At 34.6% G+C, this 17,741-nt stretch overlaps 2 protein-coding genes and 1 long non-coding RNA gene across 4 annotated transcripts; all 3 read left to right on the top strand.

Annotated features, from left to right (window-relative positions):
- On the top strand, positions 1–1,286 carry LOC117693076 (melatonin receptor type 1B-A-like). Its single transcript, XM_034483145.2, has 2 exons — positions 1–263; positions 421–1,286. Exons 1-2 carry the CDS (start codon positions 5–7, stop codon positions 1,212–1,214), a joined length of 1,053 nt encoding a protein of 350 aa, XP_034339036.2. The 5' UTR covers positions 1–4; the 3' UTR covers positions 1,215–1,286.
- Positions 1,287–6,208: 4,922 nt separating this feature from the next.
- On the top strand, positions 6,209–7,677 carry LOC117688358 (uncharacterized). Its single transcript, XM_034466383.2, has 2 exons — positions 6,209–6,341; positions 6,646–7,677. Exon 2 carries the CDS (start codon positions 6,652–6,654, stop codon positions 7,249–7,251), a length of 600 nt encoding a protein of 199 aa, XP_034322274.1. The 5' UTR covers positions 6,209–6,341; positions 6,646–6,651; the 3' UTR covers positions 7,252–7,677.
- A 3,831-nt stretch (positions 7,678–11,508) lies between these two features.
- On the top strand, positions 11,509–17,265 carry LOC105318864 (uncharacterized). 2 transcript variants are annotated; one of them, XR_010713801.1, is made up of 3 exons: positions 11,509–11,526; positions 16,340–16,492; positions 16,605–17,265. It is a non-coding gene; the product is annotated as an uncharacterized lncRNA (long non-coding RNA). The 2 variants fall into 2 exon arrangements; XR_002198572.3 differs by lacking the exon at positions 11,509–11,526 and adding an exon at positions 11,541–11,689.
- Positions 17,266–17,741: the final 476 nt, after the last annotated feature.

Raw genomic sequence — 17,741 nt, 5'->3', positions numbered from 1 at the left:
CAAGATGGACGTCACAACCGACCTCAGTCCCTCAGCAAGAGTCTTCAGCCGGTTTGAGTTCATCGCTGAGTCCCCGGGGGTCGGGTCTTGTCTGTTCGTGGCTCTAATACTGGCTTCACTTGTAGGAGCGTTTGGAAATCTACTCATCCTGGTTGCTCTTTGCAAATCGAAGAAAATGAATTCGTTAGAGTGCATTTTCATCGGCAACCTGGCACTATCGGACCTGTATGTAACCATTGTGGCGGATCCAATGAGCATTGTGGGTAAGTATGCGGCATTCCAGTTATTAGATCGTCCTATCTTTTGTATTGAATGGCAAAGTTTTTACCCCGTTATCAGCATTTCGGAAATTGAATTTAATTGTAATTATTACCTTGGATTAATTATATACGGAACATAATTTTACTTCATTTATTTCAGCTAAATTGGAGGGTGAAAATTTCTTCAATGCTATCCCGGGATTATGCCAAGCAATAGCCTGTTTGTGCACTATTGCTTGCGTCAACTCTCTCGGTTCAATTACTCTGATGAGTTTTAACAGGTACATATTTATTTGCCATCACAAGCACTACAACACTATTTTTAAGAAACCGACATGCGTTGCAATGTGTTTTTGTCTGTACATTGTTGGCCTGACGCTTGTGTTGTTAAATTTGGCGGGAATAGGAGACCACACTTTCGATCGAAAAAGTCTTGAGTGCATTTGGGATCGCATGGCCACTTACTACTACACTGTAGCCTTTTCTGTGGTGCTAGTGTGGGTCCCAGTCGCTATCACCGGGATACTTTATCTTAATATATTTATTACCGTACAGAGAAGCACTCAGAGGATGAAGGAAGTTACAAACGCCAGTCGCAACCGGAAGTCAATCAGACTTGCGCGCACACTGTTTATTATTTACGCCGTTTTCTCCCTCTGTTGGATTCCATACGCTTTGATAATTGTAATAGACAGACACGACACGTTTCCCTATGAACCTCATCTGATTCTCACTGCTATTGGACACCTGCACCCGTCAATCAACTGGCTGATCTACTATTTTACCAACACGAAATTCCAGCATGCCTTTAACGAACTGGTGAAGATGGACAGACTATGTAAGGTGTGTATACCAACAGTAAAAGAAGAGACCGATACGTCAAGGACCGAGACAAACTTCAGCAGTGCTGCAACGAGATCTCAAACTTACCCCACGACCGAAGAAGTCGAGTAAACTACAGACACGTGACCATCCCCACCCTCCACCCCCAAAGCTTAATTGACATAGTGGCCTTTTTTTACTTTCCAACCCCCCCCCCCCCAAAAAAAATGGGAAAAAAATAAAAGAAATTATATTATTTTTCATGAATTACACCAACTTTATTTGTATGTAATACAACGTAACGGGTGTATTTCATATTCATGCATGATTTTTACAAAATCTTTGTATCATGTTATTTTTGGATTTGTTGTACATGTATAGTTAGATCAGAATCGTCAAAAAGTGTCTTAAAATGATTATTTAGGGGGAAAAGGTACATATTGTTGGGAATAGCTCAGAGAGAGAGAGAGAGAGAGATTAGTACATAATGTAAATTCTTATGTTGTTTTCGGTTTTGTGTAGTAAATTATAAATGTCTTGATCCTATGTGCATTTACATTTCTGTTCGTTGCCTGTTTGATAATCGAATAAATGTTAAGGAAAATGGTAAGAAAAAGTATAGCTCTCTTTAGTTCTGTGTTGTCTAAAATCAGTACAGTTGTGCGATATAGATACATTAAAGTAGTTAATTCATATGGGAATTCTAAATGGCGTTAACATCATAAGGAATGTTATTATGTCATTTTCGTTTGGTCAATTTTTGAGTAAATATGTACAGGTGTAGTAATGCTCAAAACATAGATATTAATAATATAATAATAAACAGTATAAAATGTTTTCCCAAAATTTTGCAAAATGGAAATAACGTGTCAGTCATGCATGCAATGCAACCCCCCCCCCCCCTTCCCAGTGATTTCAGTTCAATAAAAGTAAAGTCAATTTAAAAAATGCACACTTCAGTAAAAGATGATGATTATAAATGATACTTAAGTTACAGAAAACACACAAATAGTATTATGACATTAAGATTGATGCATCACATTTTCTAATGTGTGCGTGGCTTATGTGTGATCACCAAAATCGTATCTGATCATTTTATAGCTTGACTGATTGCAGCTGAAAAAAACGACTAACCTCAAAATTTGTTTTTATTTTAAAAAAAAATTAATATCATTGTTAGGATCTATATTTCAAAGTGCGTATAAGGTGAGCTTGGTGAAATAGGCCTACTGTGGCAAGAAGTGACGTCGCATCTTTGCAGTGGCTGTACGTACATAATCTGCGTTTTGAACATAACCACTAAAAGAGGTATAGACTTACCGAGGAATTTTTTTAGAGACTTATAATCGATCTTATTGAAAAACAGTGTTCATTGTTTGAAGCACTGATCAATAATACGATTGCATTATTTTCTGTTCAAAATGTCCGCGATGTTATAACAATATTCAGCGCACGGAGTTCAGCCAATATCATTTTAGAAATGTGCACTAAATTAAAGCCATTGCATTTATATCCATATACAACGCAAATTCAATTAACAACGCATACTTATGCTAGTTGTTTGTACTTGCAGTTATTTAATTTTTTTGGCTAAATATATTTCCGAACTTTAAAAAGTATATATCTAAACACTTATGCAGAATGGGTGTTTATCATTTAGTTAAATTATATAAATCGGTCAATTCAATAAACCATTGAATTATATGCAATAAATTTTTCACAAGTAGTAGCCTGGTCAAAATGAGGATTATTTTTTTTATTCTATGACCTTCTAATATATATTTGTTTCAAAAGTCATTTCATATCACCCCATATATTTCTAGTGGAAGTGAAATTACGCATTAAATCTGATGATTTCCTTATTATTATGTTTTGTCATGTGGACTTTGTACTGTGTTGTACTTTCATCCTCTGTGGAATGATCAGTACTTACGAGAATATGTTTCGAGGCCTCCTGAACTTACCGGAAGTCGACTTCCCGTGGAATATTTTTTCACGAAACGAACAGCAGTCATTTAACCCTAGATCTGCTCCTCATCATTAAACAGCTAAGTGCATGATCACGATAAGTGATAAATCTGTTGTGGTTATGCTGTTTGAAGTAAAATTATGTACCTGACAAATTCCTTAAATTTCTATTGCTACATGTAAGTATCATTTAAAAAAAAGAAATGGGATTGTTTACTGGAAATCGTAAAAGTCATTGGAATTTGAACAGTCTTATGAAATGAGTGATTGACTACGTCAACATTTTTCAATCACACACGTCAAAGTAGTAAAAGACGAACCTTGAAGACAAACTATACAGGTGTGTAAATCAGTGTTTGACACCTGAAGAAGCTAGTGCAATGTGCACTATCACAAATGTTTTTAAATTACAGGTACATGTATCTTTATTTAAAAAAAATTCTTGAATTATTACCGAATAAAACACTTGAAATGATAGTAAAACTCTTTTCATGATTCAGACTTCAAGACCTCTTTTCTCTTGTGCATGCAATAACCCAACCCCGTTTGTCATAATAAATGCTGGAAGTGACTAATGTTTGGACACCATATTGGGCAGAAAATAAATTGATGCATGCACATATATTTCATACAAAGTGTACGCAGTGACGCAAAATTATATCTCTCGTTGAGCGACGTTTTAATTATTCTTTAGTCAGCATTTGGTATTAATTCAAGAATTTTAAATTTAGCATTGAAAAATCCTGTTGAACCTTTATCTTTCTATTATTCTTATTTTTATTCGTCCAATTTTAATCAGTAATCAATATAATTATCTTTTGTAATATTATCTTTGAATCTAGTATATCCTCGTTCTTTGAGTTCATGGAGATAAAGTCTGTGACGATTTTGATATCACCTTTAAATTATCTAAGGAACTGCCTTTTTTTCAAGACTTCCGTTGCACCTATATGTAATATGATAACAGCGGCCACGCGATCGAACAGGTATATATGTGATTCAATGTCACGGCAATCTGCCACACCTCGTCCTGATCCGATACGATTGTTTATATTTATGAACACATCGATACACTTCAAGTGAGTCACCTTAAAATGATCGACTTATGAAAGACCGTATATGGAAATAAAGGAAAACGAACCGAAGATTTACGGGAATTTCTGCAAAGAGTCATGGCCCCTTTATTTTAATACCTTGTTTATAATATAAACGCCTGAACTGATCTACTTTTAAATTTATTTTTGTTGACAGAAATAAATATTTTGAATCATCGTAAACAGCTAAGAACTTATTTACATCAGTAAACTGCTGTTTGAATAATAGTACCTATATTTGGTAGTATAAGCGGTCACGCTCGATGCGGTTGCAGAGATGAGTCATGGTCATTCAGAAGCATTTTAAAGATATACATTAAAATGGTAAGGTAAAACAGATGGATGATCTCATACATTTAATTAACCAATATCAATATTTACACCTTTAATGTAGAGCTTTAAACTCCCGGTTACATATTTGGGAGTGCAGTTGTGTCCTCTTTGTGTCTATTATTACATAGTTTACTTCATTATTTGGATGAACGTTCACAAAAACATGTCAAAAAAATAATAAAATAAACAAATATGTAAAAATAGACAAAGGGAAATCCGGTTGCTTGTCTCCGAATAGAAAACATTAATCGTGAACTAGTCCAAGTATTCTATACAATCTGGCAAAGCAGAAGTATTAATGCTTTAATATTGTAAATTGATTAAGTTTCCGTCGATATGTCTTCAATATAAAGTCCAGGAGGATGCACGCTCCAATTACTATAGTAAATCATTGCAATGTCTTCAAATTAATAAGGCTGGCATCGATTGCATCCAGAATATGCTCCAGAAACTAATAAATAAATCAACATATCTGGATCATTAGATGAACATCCGATAAAGGTCAACCTTGTATATCAAAAACTTGCTGATCGCTGTAATTGAAAGACTTGTTATTCTGATAAAGGGTCAATGTCCTTAGCGTCTAATATGTATGAAAAACTTTATTAAATATAGATGTATTTTTAAATGTTCGGATCGAGAGCTCCCAATGTAATACTATTGATCCACTAAAGAGAAGTGACTCATCCTTTGCGCCTGATTGTCTTTCATTGATTATTTTTAAGACGGTGTGTTTTTATCCTTTTCGGTGATTTATTACGTGAAAAAGTTCTTTTCACCCTAGTCCAGGTCACAAAGATGTTTACCTTAATCAACTGAAAAAAAGGGTCAAAAGGATTTAAACTCTGTCAAGGATACTGTTTAATCCTCAAGCAAAGGACACGCAGCGTTGAACAATTGACTTAAATTGCTCACACATTAAAAAAAATGATAGGCTTTTAATTTTTTAATTGCTTTAGTTTTCTTAGCGGTGACGAATAGTAAACAAAAGGGAATTAACTTTTCTACTCGGTTTAGTCCTTGATATCACAATCGGGCAAACAATTTGGTCGCGGGTCAAAGTGTTATCAAATGTTTTATCGGTATCAATGTTAACACAGAGCTGTGTTTACTGTGTCTGTATGACTGTACATCAACATGTACAGGCACCTTTACCTACTGATGTCTGTGCAAACATTGACACCCACTGGACAGTGGAACGACCGATTATACCCTCTCTCTCAATTGCTCCATCGGACATGTTATATTAAAAGCAATTGAATTTATACCACAATTAGGACAGAATCCTGTTACATATTTTGCATAACTTGGCATCTTGTACATGTACTATAATGTGCAAATAAGGATGCAGAGTTTCACCGAGAATAAAGAAAATTTTCGTAATTATTCAATCAATGGACAAATGGAAATGGTTGAATAAAATTGCAATAATGAAAATAATAGAATTTCTGAAACGTCAGGCAAAGCCTGAGTGGCACGGGGTCTTTATAAGATCGTTAAAAATAATAATCAGGAATAATAAAGTAATAATAAATTAACACATAATTCACTGTCTATGTAATCCACAAAACCGCAATATTCTGTAGACCAATCAACGCCAAAGTACATCGAGCCATATCAACACACACTTATCAGAGAATGGCCGACTTGGCGAGATTCCAGAAAAAACTGGATCGACAACAAGCGATATAGGCTCCGCCCCTGACGGTTTGTTGACACCAGAGAGTATATAAGCGGCCCGCGATGTAAGAAAATCACTATCGTTCATTGCATCAGATAACAACATACGAGTTTCATAACACTGCATATACTGCAGATATTCTATATTTGGATTTATTCCTGCTTTAATCTCTAGCAGATCTAGGTATGTATTTTGTCTTTTATTATTAACGCATTTATTGTTTTTAATAGACGGTTAAATTTACACGTGTATATTTACATGTTGTAATAGGTAACGCGTCTTGCGTGAGACATGTTGTCAGTTCACCTTTCGGCAATGGTTGATATTTAGCACCTGTCGAAATTTTACAACAGGACAACGCAACAGTGTTCACCCTAATTAATTATTACGTAACGATGTCTTTTTATTACAAAAATGCCTTTGTGTATAAGTGACGACATGGTGACAAAGAACAAGTTCTTATGAATATACTCTTTGTATTTTTCAGATCGAAATGCTTCTGAAACCAGAAAGCCCAAAATTTATGGAGAGAATGACCTGGCTCAGTTCCCTACCAATGGTGACCACCTTACTCAACGGTCGTCATGTGATCATTGACTACATGACAGAGCAACAGCTCACAGAGACCTACTGTATGATCCAGGAGGCGGCCCAACATGGCGATGGGTACGGAATTGACGAATTTGACTCCGAAAAAGACTTCCGCCGAGAAATCGAGGGCAGCGATTGCTTTGCTGTCGTTTGCAAAGAAAGCGGCGAACTCTTGGCTGGTTTCATCTTGGCCATCAGCAAATTCTACCGAGGTGCCAGCGGAGTGGTCGATCCATTCATCATTGTCAAACGCTCCGAAAGAAACCAGAAACTTGGCGAATTCTGCATGAGGAAAGCCATCGAGTTCTCCGTGAAAATCGGTTACATGGGCATGTACGTGGATACCTTCTCCAACAACATTGCCGTCCAAAGAATCATCGAAAAGATCGGGAACTTCCAACAGGTCGGCTTTCTCCCACTGGGAGGAAAACTTCAGAATGGACAATTGGTCGGATCCGTAATATACTACCGGGATCTGTCCTCCATAACCAATGATACGTGAACTGTCTGAATTGCATTTGGGTCTAATACCCAATTAGACCCAACCTGGATGAAAATATTTTACAAAAGAGGAGAGACTCTCTTTAATCCCGAATAAATCGGGGCCGGCGCTTCAGCTCGGAGTCTTAACTTGCACTCCAAGAGTCAGAAGGACACCGCCACCAAACCTTTCTCTGTGACGCGGAATCGTTCGACAGACTTTAAGACTGATCTTATTTTCTTGTCAAATTCCCCACACTATTGCAGACATAAAAAAAAATCATGAATTTGATTTTCATGATACCACAAGCTGTTTTCAATGACTTTGTGATCTCGCATCATTGGTGCCATAGCAAATATACATGTATTTTTGATATTATTGTTTATGTATGCACCTTTCTTTGTGCATTTCTATATTGCAAATAATAAAAAATATGAAAACTTATAACTGACTTTTATTTATGTTTTTAAATGGTCGCAGCAAAACACATTCCTACTGAGATTTCAGTGTTGTAAACACCATGCTTAAAACTCCAGAGTAAAGCAATAACAGATCGACATTGCTAAGGTCGGAAAATATTTTTAAAAACCATGCCTTGTAGAATATAAACATGCGCGAGCACTTCCAATGAGTAAACAAAGGAATTTGTATGCACAGGCAGTCACCCGGATGACACAGTCGCACTGCAGAGTGTGCAGCGAGGATCAGTATAGATAATGGGGGCAAGGTCGTGCCACTTGAAACGATGTTGTTTTATTTGTAAACAAAACCTGACTCGCAGCATACATAATAATAGCAGCGGTTTACTTGATAGGGGTTATACTAGAGAGAAAAGGAAGAAGGGGGAGGGTGATTAGAAATTCGTCTGGGAGACCTGTGATGCTTGGCATTATAAACATTGTGTTTTTTTAACTGTTACTTACGCCGTATAGCTTTCAAATTTATGGCAAGAATATAAGGTCTCTCCCGTGATTGATCTTTTATTTCAAACACCGAGCTATTTCTCGAGTAATAGACTTGAGAGGGCGTCTATTTGAACGCAGAGAATAAACGCCAGATTTATGGTAGCAAAGTCATAATTCGGCACTCATCACTCTCCCTCTATCATAACAGCTATGTCGCTGAGCTTCCTAATGACCAATTCAAATCGAGTTTTATCGCCGAAGCATGTTGGTCAATCGAATAAAACTGCATGCATTGTTAACTGCAGACGCACATTCTCCTTACTCAAGAAAAAGACAGTGAGTCATTTTTAACGGAATAGTTAACTTTTTTTAATGACTAGCATAGATAGTATTGTATTACAAAACCAAGTACATGAGCACATAAAAAAGATTTCATATACACGGGTATGTTCTGGCACATGTACCATTCAGCCTGAAATAGAATGTCGTATATTCTCAAGCTGTGGTATATTGGGTTTCCACCCATACCTATTAAATGAAAATTCGCACCTTTATGGAAATTTTTAGTAATGTAACCTGAATTCAAGTGTCACTTTTTGAACACATAAGTTTACCCTCATTACGGAAAAATAAAAAAAACCCGAAATATTTTTAAAAGGAGATATTTTTTTAATTGAAAATTTGAAAATTATTTTGATAGAAATGCAGGACACACCAGATCCTGTCATACTGTCAGTGTCAGTGTGTAGAAACCAGATGCCGTGACTCTACGAACCTCTGACGTCCGTAAAACAAGCCTATAGACCGTATATATATATGCAGGAATACTATTTTTGGAAAACTCTTGAGAAACTGAAGGCTATATACAGAATCAATCAATCTCACAGAGAACAGCCGAATAACGATGTGCATGTATTTAGGGGGACATGTTTTTGTTTTTGTTTGTTTTTGTTTGGTTTTTTTAAGGGGGGGGGGGGGGGTTAACTAAGAGTTTGGTACAAGTATTGGTATTGTCGTATGGAACTGTATCTCATTATTTGCTTTTGTTTGTAAGTTTGGAATAACTATCTGATTAATCGCCTCATCATGCTTCCCTGAATACCTGTTTACTGGTACATAATAAATACCAAACTGTTCAAAGGTTGGTTACGTAACTGAATTTCATAACCTATTTTTTTTAAAGTAATGATCGATTCGATTCGTTGAATGCACGCTATATCACCATACATCATCCAATAAAGCGTCCATTTTTTCTCTTTTTTTTTTTCCGTAAAATAACAATCTATAGCAGTAACAATGTCATTAAAAATGGTTTTGTAACAGGTATTACATCAGCCCCTGTAAACTTCTCAGTACATTTGTAAGCAATTAATCGGACTGGTGATTTCATCAGTCTGTTTTTACATAATTTCAATAAGGAAAATGATCGTCTATTCGAAATTTTGTAGTAAGATTCTCATGTCTTTGACGAACTACCTTTCTGCCATTTTACGTAAATGACCGAGCGTACGTCATTCCATATGAAAGAATAATAAGCCATTTAATTCCGTTTTTCGTGGGATAGGTTCGAGATCCAAAGCACTGTGACTTTTAAAAATAAAATATTGGTAACCATTAATTATTCTAGCAAATCCCATGTGCTTTTAGTTGGATATTGTTATTTAAGCGACCGCTATATACATGTACATGTTTGCATAATACGTGTAAAATGTAACGCATCCGAACAAGAAAATTACATTTTATTTAGATTATGAAAGCAACGATTACAGCAGTTATATCGGTATTTATTAACAGATACAAGTATTACAAGGGAAGAAAACTCGATTTATACACCCCTTCCATCTCTAAGACCAATGTTGCAACCAAAACCATGCACAAACATTGAAGAAATAATATAATTTCGTACATGTATAAATATATTTTCCTTCAGTTAATTTGGGAAAGGTATTAGAAGGAAAGTTCAAATAAATTGAATTACACGTTACTTCACTTGATAAATGTTAAATTTTGTAACCCATAAAATATTGTTCAGCACGATTTTAGTATTATTTAATGTCAAATATACAACAGTCTACATAATTAATTGTTTACATTCTTCAGAGTTATATGGTAGTGAGATTTTGTTAATTATACAACCTTGGACTATGACGTAGAACCAAGTCATAATTGCCATTAATAATAGAAGCAGCATCTCGTTTAAATTAAGGCCATATAAATAATTAACAATGTATAATTTTAATCATTTTAATTATAGCATCACTGGTATGTTTTGCCTTCTTATGTACTTTTTAAGACTAAGACAAATTTTGGTGAATTTTAGTATATCGATATCATAAGGTTTAAGTAACATATTAATTAACAAAATTATTATTCTAACAATGGTAGTGTGCTGAATGCATCTGATATTTTGCTTTGCCATTTTGATATTTTTTTGTTCTTATTTCCATCAAACCTGAAAATACTTGACCTATTTCTTGGCAAATGATCTTATTTCTCGAAATTCCAACATTTTTTTTTTCGAACAGAAAAAATGGATTCTAAATTCAGCGTTGCAAAATTATGCAGCAATTCGGCTTGCACACTTTCTGCTTCCATAAGCTTCATAATATTTAAATTTAAGAGACGAATTCGAACAAATAAAAACATCGTCATTTTATCCAGAAGTCTTACAAGTTGGTCCAGCCGCAGTCACCTTTAAGTGCTGTTTTCAAATGCATTTAACACTGAATTTGATGCAAGGAAATATGTGGAAAAAAGATTGTATAGATTATTGTAGGAAAAAAGTTAATTGATTTAGATAACTCCCACCACGATATCGTCAATTCAGGTTTTGAAATCGATGAAAAGAAGTCGTCTTTAACTTTAATGCAGTCCGGGGGAGAAAAATTACAAAACGCATACAAGATATCCCTAACTTTCAATGCCGATATCACTACAGGAGGGCTTTGTTGGATCCATGTCAATTTTACCTCTCTATAACGTATTCAAAGATTAAAGTTTTCAGATAAATCGCCTTGTGTAAACATTATTACAGTACACGAACAAAAAAGTAGAATAAACTTAAGGTCTCGTGTTTCAGCATACGACTGACACAGTTTTTTGCTTTCTTTTCGTTAGATGAAGGACCACATGCAATTTATTTCTCCACACAGCAATGCTTCAAGGCTGTTCCACATTTGTATAACTATTCATATTTCAAACCCCTATTCGCAGCAACAATTTAAACCATTTGCTTAAGTTCCCTCTAAGAGAATAAAATACCACTTATATGTAATTGGTTGAGGCCTTACTCAAAATTGCAAGTACCTCAATTATTGACTGCTTCAGAGTACATGCACAACTCACCACTGTTACGACCTTTGTGTATTTCTTATTCACAGTGAAACAATGGGTTAGATATTTGAATATTTTTATAGTTTAAATTTACCCTTTCTAATTTTGGTGCAATCAAACCAGAGAACATTATTTATGATTTTAATCGATGGCACACTTAAATTGATGTCAGAAGTTCTTAGAAAGTTTTTGTGGTATTTTCTAAAGGCGGAAAGTAACTGGTAAGAAAGTGTTAAAAATAGAAACGAAAAATTGATTAATATACAGTAATTACAGATCTGAACATGCCCACAGGTTAATGATTAATTTATCTTATGATAAAATATAATGAAAGAAGACCACATTACAAGCCAAAGACATATTTTGCCTGCTATTGTATCAGTTAACATCTTGAAGATGTTTTCATCTTTTTCTGCCAAAGATTTCTCTTGGTGTTTGATAATATAATGTTTCGGTTTTTACCCCCCCCCCTCCTTTCAGGACAATACGACATCGTATGATTGTACATGTACATGTAATAAGCATACATGGACAAAGTAAACCCATGGTGTTATCTATATATATCTATATATAGTACTTAGCCCAATCTTATCGTTGATCTCTTAAACCAATATCCACTTGGCCGACGTAAGGACCTATTTAACCGACATTTCCTAACACTTTATGGCTCATTTATTTCACCGTCAAAAGGTTGAGAAAATTTATTTCTTCATTAATTTTTTTTTTACTTTTATCCATTCACATAAAAGCCCATAGGAAGTTTGTCATTTAATAAATGTTGGTAGATGAAAGTGATTGCGGCCATTCTCTGCAATATTAACGTAATCTCGCTCGCCGGAAATGGAGGAAACGAAACCACGCGATGTGTGTATTGCAATGTAAACACTAAACGATAACACAATTTGTGTGGGAGAAGAAGACCTTTTATGTAATTCCTAAAGGCTCTCACCATAGTTTTTATCTCTTAGACTTAACTCGTTCCAAAAAAATTCCGGTTTTACCATTTTTGTTAAATTACATAACAACCGAGCGTTGTGCCCAATCTGCCTTCCTGTTTTGCGTTGCAAGAAGCCGTATTGCAGGTGATAGATAAACAGGTTTAGTAATCCCTTGCTCTGGAAACCCATCAGCTTGATATAAATGTCATCTACCCGAGTATTGTTTAGTTTGTTACCAGAGGAGATGCGGAATGTTTAACCTTTGATTTATTTGTTCCTTACCGACAATGGTACCATGGATACAGACATGAAGCAATGTTGCGAGAGTTTTTTAATGAACATTTTTTTTTCTCCCTCTTCAAAAACTTTTTTTGTAATTGGTGATAATGAACTTAGTAAACCTTGGCAAGTATCCAATACGTTAAAATAGACCTTACTTCTGTTACTTGTATATCATGCGTCCTACGATAGAAATGATGTGAAATAGAACCTACATGTACCTGTATGATGTGTGGATACGATTTCTTAGCAAAAGCTGGTTTTAAGAACTTCAAGGTTAAGTGTTAATCAGTGGGTCCATACTATTTTATTAAAAAATAAATATACACGTATCACTGATACATGTAACAATCACTTACATTTTGTTAAGTTATTGATTTTATTACATTTTATTTTTGGGTGGGGGGGGGGGGGAGGGGGTAAACTTAAGTAAAGATATCTCAAACTCTTCTCTATTTGAAGATTATTTTTTTTATTTTAAAAAAAAAAGGGGGGGCCAGCTCTATTAGCCAACTTGATAAAAAATAATAAAGCATGCTCTTAAAACAGATGGACAGCTCAAACAACTTCGAATCTGTCCTTATTTGTCGCAGCCTTAGGTCAGGAATAACAAAAATTCCTTAACACATCGTAAAACACCAGTAAGTATTAAACATGTACAATGTATACACAAAACACATGTACACCAGTTAAGCAAACTGTTCGCGCCCGTCAAAGCCCCACGGCCAGTCATTATTTGCAATACATTACCGCTTTAGATAACGGATACAAATCGTCAAAATCATAATGCATGCAACACATTTTTGTTAAAAAAATTGATAGGTGTCTATATCTTGATGCCTTCTATGGGCTTTTAAAGTTATGCAACGCAAAGCGTTTACCATGAACAAAATCTACATATACATGTACATAATAATATAAAATATAGTGTTTTGGGTTGGGCGCTTTAAAGCAAGATATATACATGCATATTGCGTAATAATTTATATCACGGTGCACATCAGCAACATCTTGAACGATTTTTGCTGGGGTGAGGCAGTACAGAGTAGATAATAATCAAAACAAGGAAATTCTGTCCATTCTGAGTCACGACCGATGGGGAACAAAATTGATCTGCGTTTTGCAGATTTTTGCGCTTGACGCACACATCATGAAGTGTTTCCGATATCATTTTCCGAGTTAAGGGTCTCCTCTTTGATTTTAAACAACGATGCAGAAAAGTTAATCCGTTCAGATGATTTGACCTGATGCCTCTTTTAAAAAATTAGGTCTTCTCGAATTTCAAAACAAAGGTGTGACTTGTGACTTAATAAACTCTATAGTTCAAGGTTTAGCATGAAACCGCGTACAGCTGAAATTTGATCCAAAAATATCCGAAATGCATATGAAATTAATTTGCAAGTTTAAAAAAAAAATCCTGATGGTTGAGATTATAACATATGTTCAACAATTGGAAAGCTGTTGAAAACCCCTCGAACTTTGCACTGCATGTGATACTCTTGTAATACTAGTAGATAAACAAATAAATAAATTAACAAAAAAAAATCCCTGCAAAGATTCAAGGATGCTCGATGTAAATTCAATGTACTTTAAGATGAGGCGTTCACTAAAGTCTTCAAAGCTCTTTTAGTATCAAAATAAAATTACAGTGTTAATTTTTTTATCCATAAGAACCAGGCGTTAAGGTGTGACACATACTATATATATAGTACTGAGTCAACAACAAATGTTACAAATTGATTTTCAACACTTATCAGACTGCTCAAAGCACAAAGTATAATGCAATATCTATTAAAAACAGTAAATAAAAGGTGTCGCGTTATAGATTCAAGACGTTGTGGCGAGATTTAAAATAAATCAAAAATCGTATTCATTTCAACAACGGAGAAGGGTGTTTAAAACAGGATGCAAAGTATTCGGCGGCCGGTAATTTTCCAATTCACCTAGTCTCCGCGTCCTTGAGTTCGGGAAAAATAAAGTGATCATGTTGCATCGGATTTTCTTGTTTTGTACATAACCTCTGAAGCGAAGAGATCGCCCATTAACTAGGTTATAAATGTGAAATATCCAAAATATCAATGAAAAACACATTTAGTATGTGCTGATGAATGCAAACAGAAGTTTTATTACGCCCTGATTTTCTACCCTTTATAATGGGAGACAAGAAATCTTTTTTTAGATCTATGTAAATTTTATTTTAAGATGTTTTTGACAATAACAAAAAACAACTGGCAAAGAATACATAATACCCTGCTGCAATTTTAGGACGCTTAGATAATTGACATCTAACAGTTGATGATATTGTTATGTTGAAAATTTTGAATTACCGGTTAGCAGTAAATATATATACAAAGTTCACAACATGAACTTACTGGGTAGTAGTAAATACAAATTTTAAAACACGTTGTAAATTTTGCATCTACTGCTACCCGGTAAACGTAAATTCAAAATTTACATGACAATACATGTATATGTATACATTTCATGTGTTTTAGTTTTGCACTGTGTTAAATCAAGAGGAGTGTCATGTTGTAAATTTTGAATTTACTGGGTGGGTGTAAATACAAAATTTACAACATGACAACTTGTAAATTTTGTATTTACACCCACCCAGTAAATTCAAAATTTACAACATGACAGGAGTATGATCGATCACAAGTGTAAGAATATAAGTGTTTGCTCGTGATCCTACACATTGTACATAAGTGCTATTAAAGTATTAAACATGTCTATTTCATTTGTTATTAATTGGGGATCTTCCATAATCGTATGATAATCGTGATACAATGTTTTGGAACCAACGCTTTCCAGAAAAATCCGGTTTTCACTGCTTTCTACGGAAGTTTTGACACATCAAAGGATTATTAAATGCCCAGGGTTTTTTTTCTTTAAATAACTAAACAAGCAAGTGCAGTGAAATATGAAGTATTTAAAAACGAAGCCCCAGAGCAAAATCGTTATGAGTATTACTTTGCAAGCCGTTTTGTCATGCTATAAAGACATACATTAAATGGTACAGAGAGATTCATCGATGCAATCGGAAATAAAATTTTATTACCATAGATATATATTTTCAAAAATTTGTATGAATAGATACTAAGTATATATTAAGCAAATAAAAAAGCACATCTGAAACATGTGTAATGTCGATTAATTTGGGAAGCATGAAAGTCCGACTCACATAGAACTTCTAATTGAGATATAATGCAGTTGGTTTCTCCGGAAAATAAACTCTGACAACATGGATGAATATAGAACATCGAAAATTAATGTTTGTTCGAATATTGTATTGTTTCAGATCTAGACCCCCTCCCAACCCCCAACCCCCCCCTCTCTCTCTCTCTCTCTCTCTCTCTCTCTCTCTCTCTCTCTCTCTCTCTCTCTCTCTCTCTCTCTCTCTCTCTCTCTCTCTCTCTCTGATCGGTCTCATCAAGTGAGTAATGTAGTTTTATGATTTTTGTTAGAATTAGCCGTGTACAGTTTTTTTGGTATGTTAATTCAATTGAATATCAATATTTTGGCAATACCTTTGATGTGGAAAATAAATCTGTTTAAGACAGATAAAGCTGTATATCAGTATTACTTTTATCCCAATAAAGAGACATTTGTTAGACGCAAATTGTAGTTGATTTATTATATTTGTATCTAATTCAGATACATGCTCGTTTGTTCTCCTGGGTCCCTTCCGTTTCCGACAAGGACGGATTAGTCTGGGCGTGAAAGTGTGTCAATGCAATGCAATACACTTTGACAAGCAGTGAATCTTCGCACTTCAGACTGCAGTCAAATTTAAATCCATATTCACAGGTAGAATTTGCCCATTTTTTTTTTAATGCAACCAATTACTAATTTAGATTGATTGTTAGAATGCTAAAAATAATCCATTACTTTTATTTATTGCAGTCATTATTATTTACAGGCTAGCTAGGAAGTCAGCGTTATCAATAATCCTGAGGCATCATGCAACTGGCTCCCAATATGCGAATGGATATTTTTTCTCAATGCAACTATTCAATTCAATATATACATGTAAAAGGTTCCACTTTCCTATGAAACAATAAAAAAACAATGTAGAATCTAAATTAGTTTTATAAAAATCAAATCCTTTTAAGAATTTAATATCTGTTTTCAGTTTTATTTTCAATATTCAGTTATCCAAATGTGAGCACGAAAATAGAAATTTCTTTGATATATTCAATGAGCTCGCTTTGTTTAGAGTCACGTTGTTGGGAGCGAGAGGCTCTTTTGCACTGTCCTGTCCCGAGCTGTATGTAAATTTCTTATAGCCGCCTCTCTCCCCTGACAAGGTCAAACAGTTGTCAGAATGCGCGGGGAGAAGAATGCACGATCAGCCTTTTACGTTTGTGTATATTTTTAATTTGCTGACCTGTGCAAACAAGCTATCAAACGAGTGTCCAATTCGTACATTATATGTGCATTGCATGTATGTATAATTATGCTTTTGACGTCATCCAAGTCAACAAAACTAGGAGTTTATTGATTATCATTAACTAATTAATAGATTAACGATAAGCAAGACTGAAAATAACCAACATGACTTAAAATGCTCTTTATGTATTTCAGAAGGGGTTTTGATAAAAACTAGATGGATCATTTTCTCTAAACATAATTATGTAATTTTTTTTTCAGAGATCACACATGGTCTTTGAATTCTATTTATTTGCGAATTTTCGAAAAACAATTCATCATGCCAGTATACATTGTGTTTCTATCACAATAGAAATATAAATGTTAAACTATAGTTGACAATGAAGAGAAACACTGTAAGAAGTTAGTTAACAAATTCTCTTTCATGACGATGCATGCAATGTTTTGCATATTAATGTCATCTTTTCTGACAGTTTTCTATCAATTTTTGACTACTAACAATTACACTAAACATGTCAAGTATAAATATGTGAAGGACATGTCTTAAACATGGCATTTGTTCCCCCTTATCTAATGGACGCATTGCTTTACATGTGATTGTTCAACAATTCAACAAATTATTCGTCTATATTAATTTTTTTGTTGGGAAAAACTAATTTCTTGGCAA

This window comes from Magallana gigas, chromosome 5 (assembly GCF_963853765.1).
Source record: "Magallana gigas chromosome 5, xbMagGiga1.1, whole genome shotgun sequence".
Classification (NCBI taxonomy): Eukaryota; Metazoa; Mollusca; class Bivalvia; order Ostreida; family Ostreidae; genus Magallana; species Magallana gigas.
Note: the sequence above shows the minus strand (reverse complement) of the source record. Positions and strands in the feature narration are given on the sequence as shown.

Excerpts from the sequence above, each read along its gene's own strand:
- LOC117693076 (XM_034483145.2), top strand. The coding sequence starts at position 5 with ATGGACGTCACAACCGACCTCAGTCCCTCAGCAAGAGTCTTCAGCCGG. Across the intron at positions 264-420 it reads GGATCCAATGAGCATTGTGG|CTAAATTGGAGGGTGAAAAT; the intron begins GTAAGTATGCGG and ends CATTTATTTCAG.
- LOC117688358 (XM_034466383.2), top strand. The coding sequence starts at position 6,652 with ATGCTTCTGAAACCAGAAAGCCCAAAATTTATGGAGAGAATGACCTGG.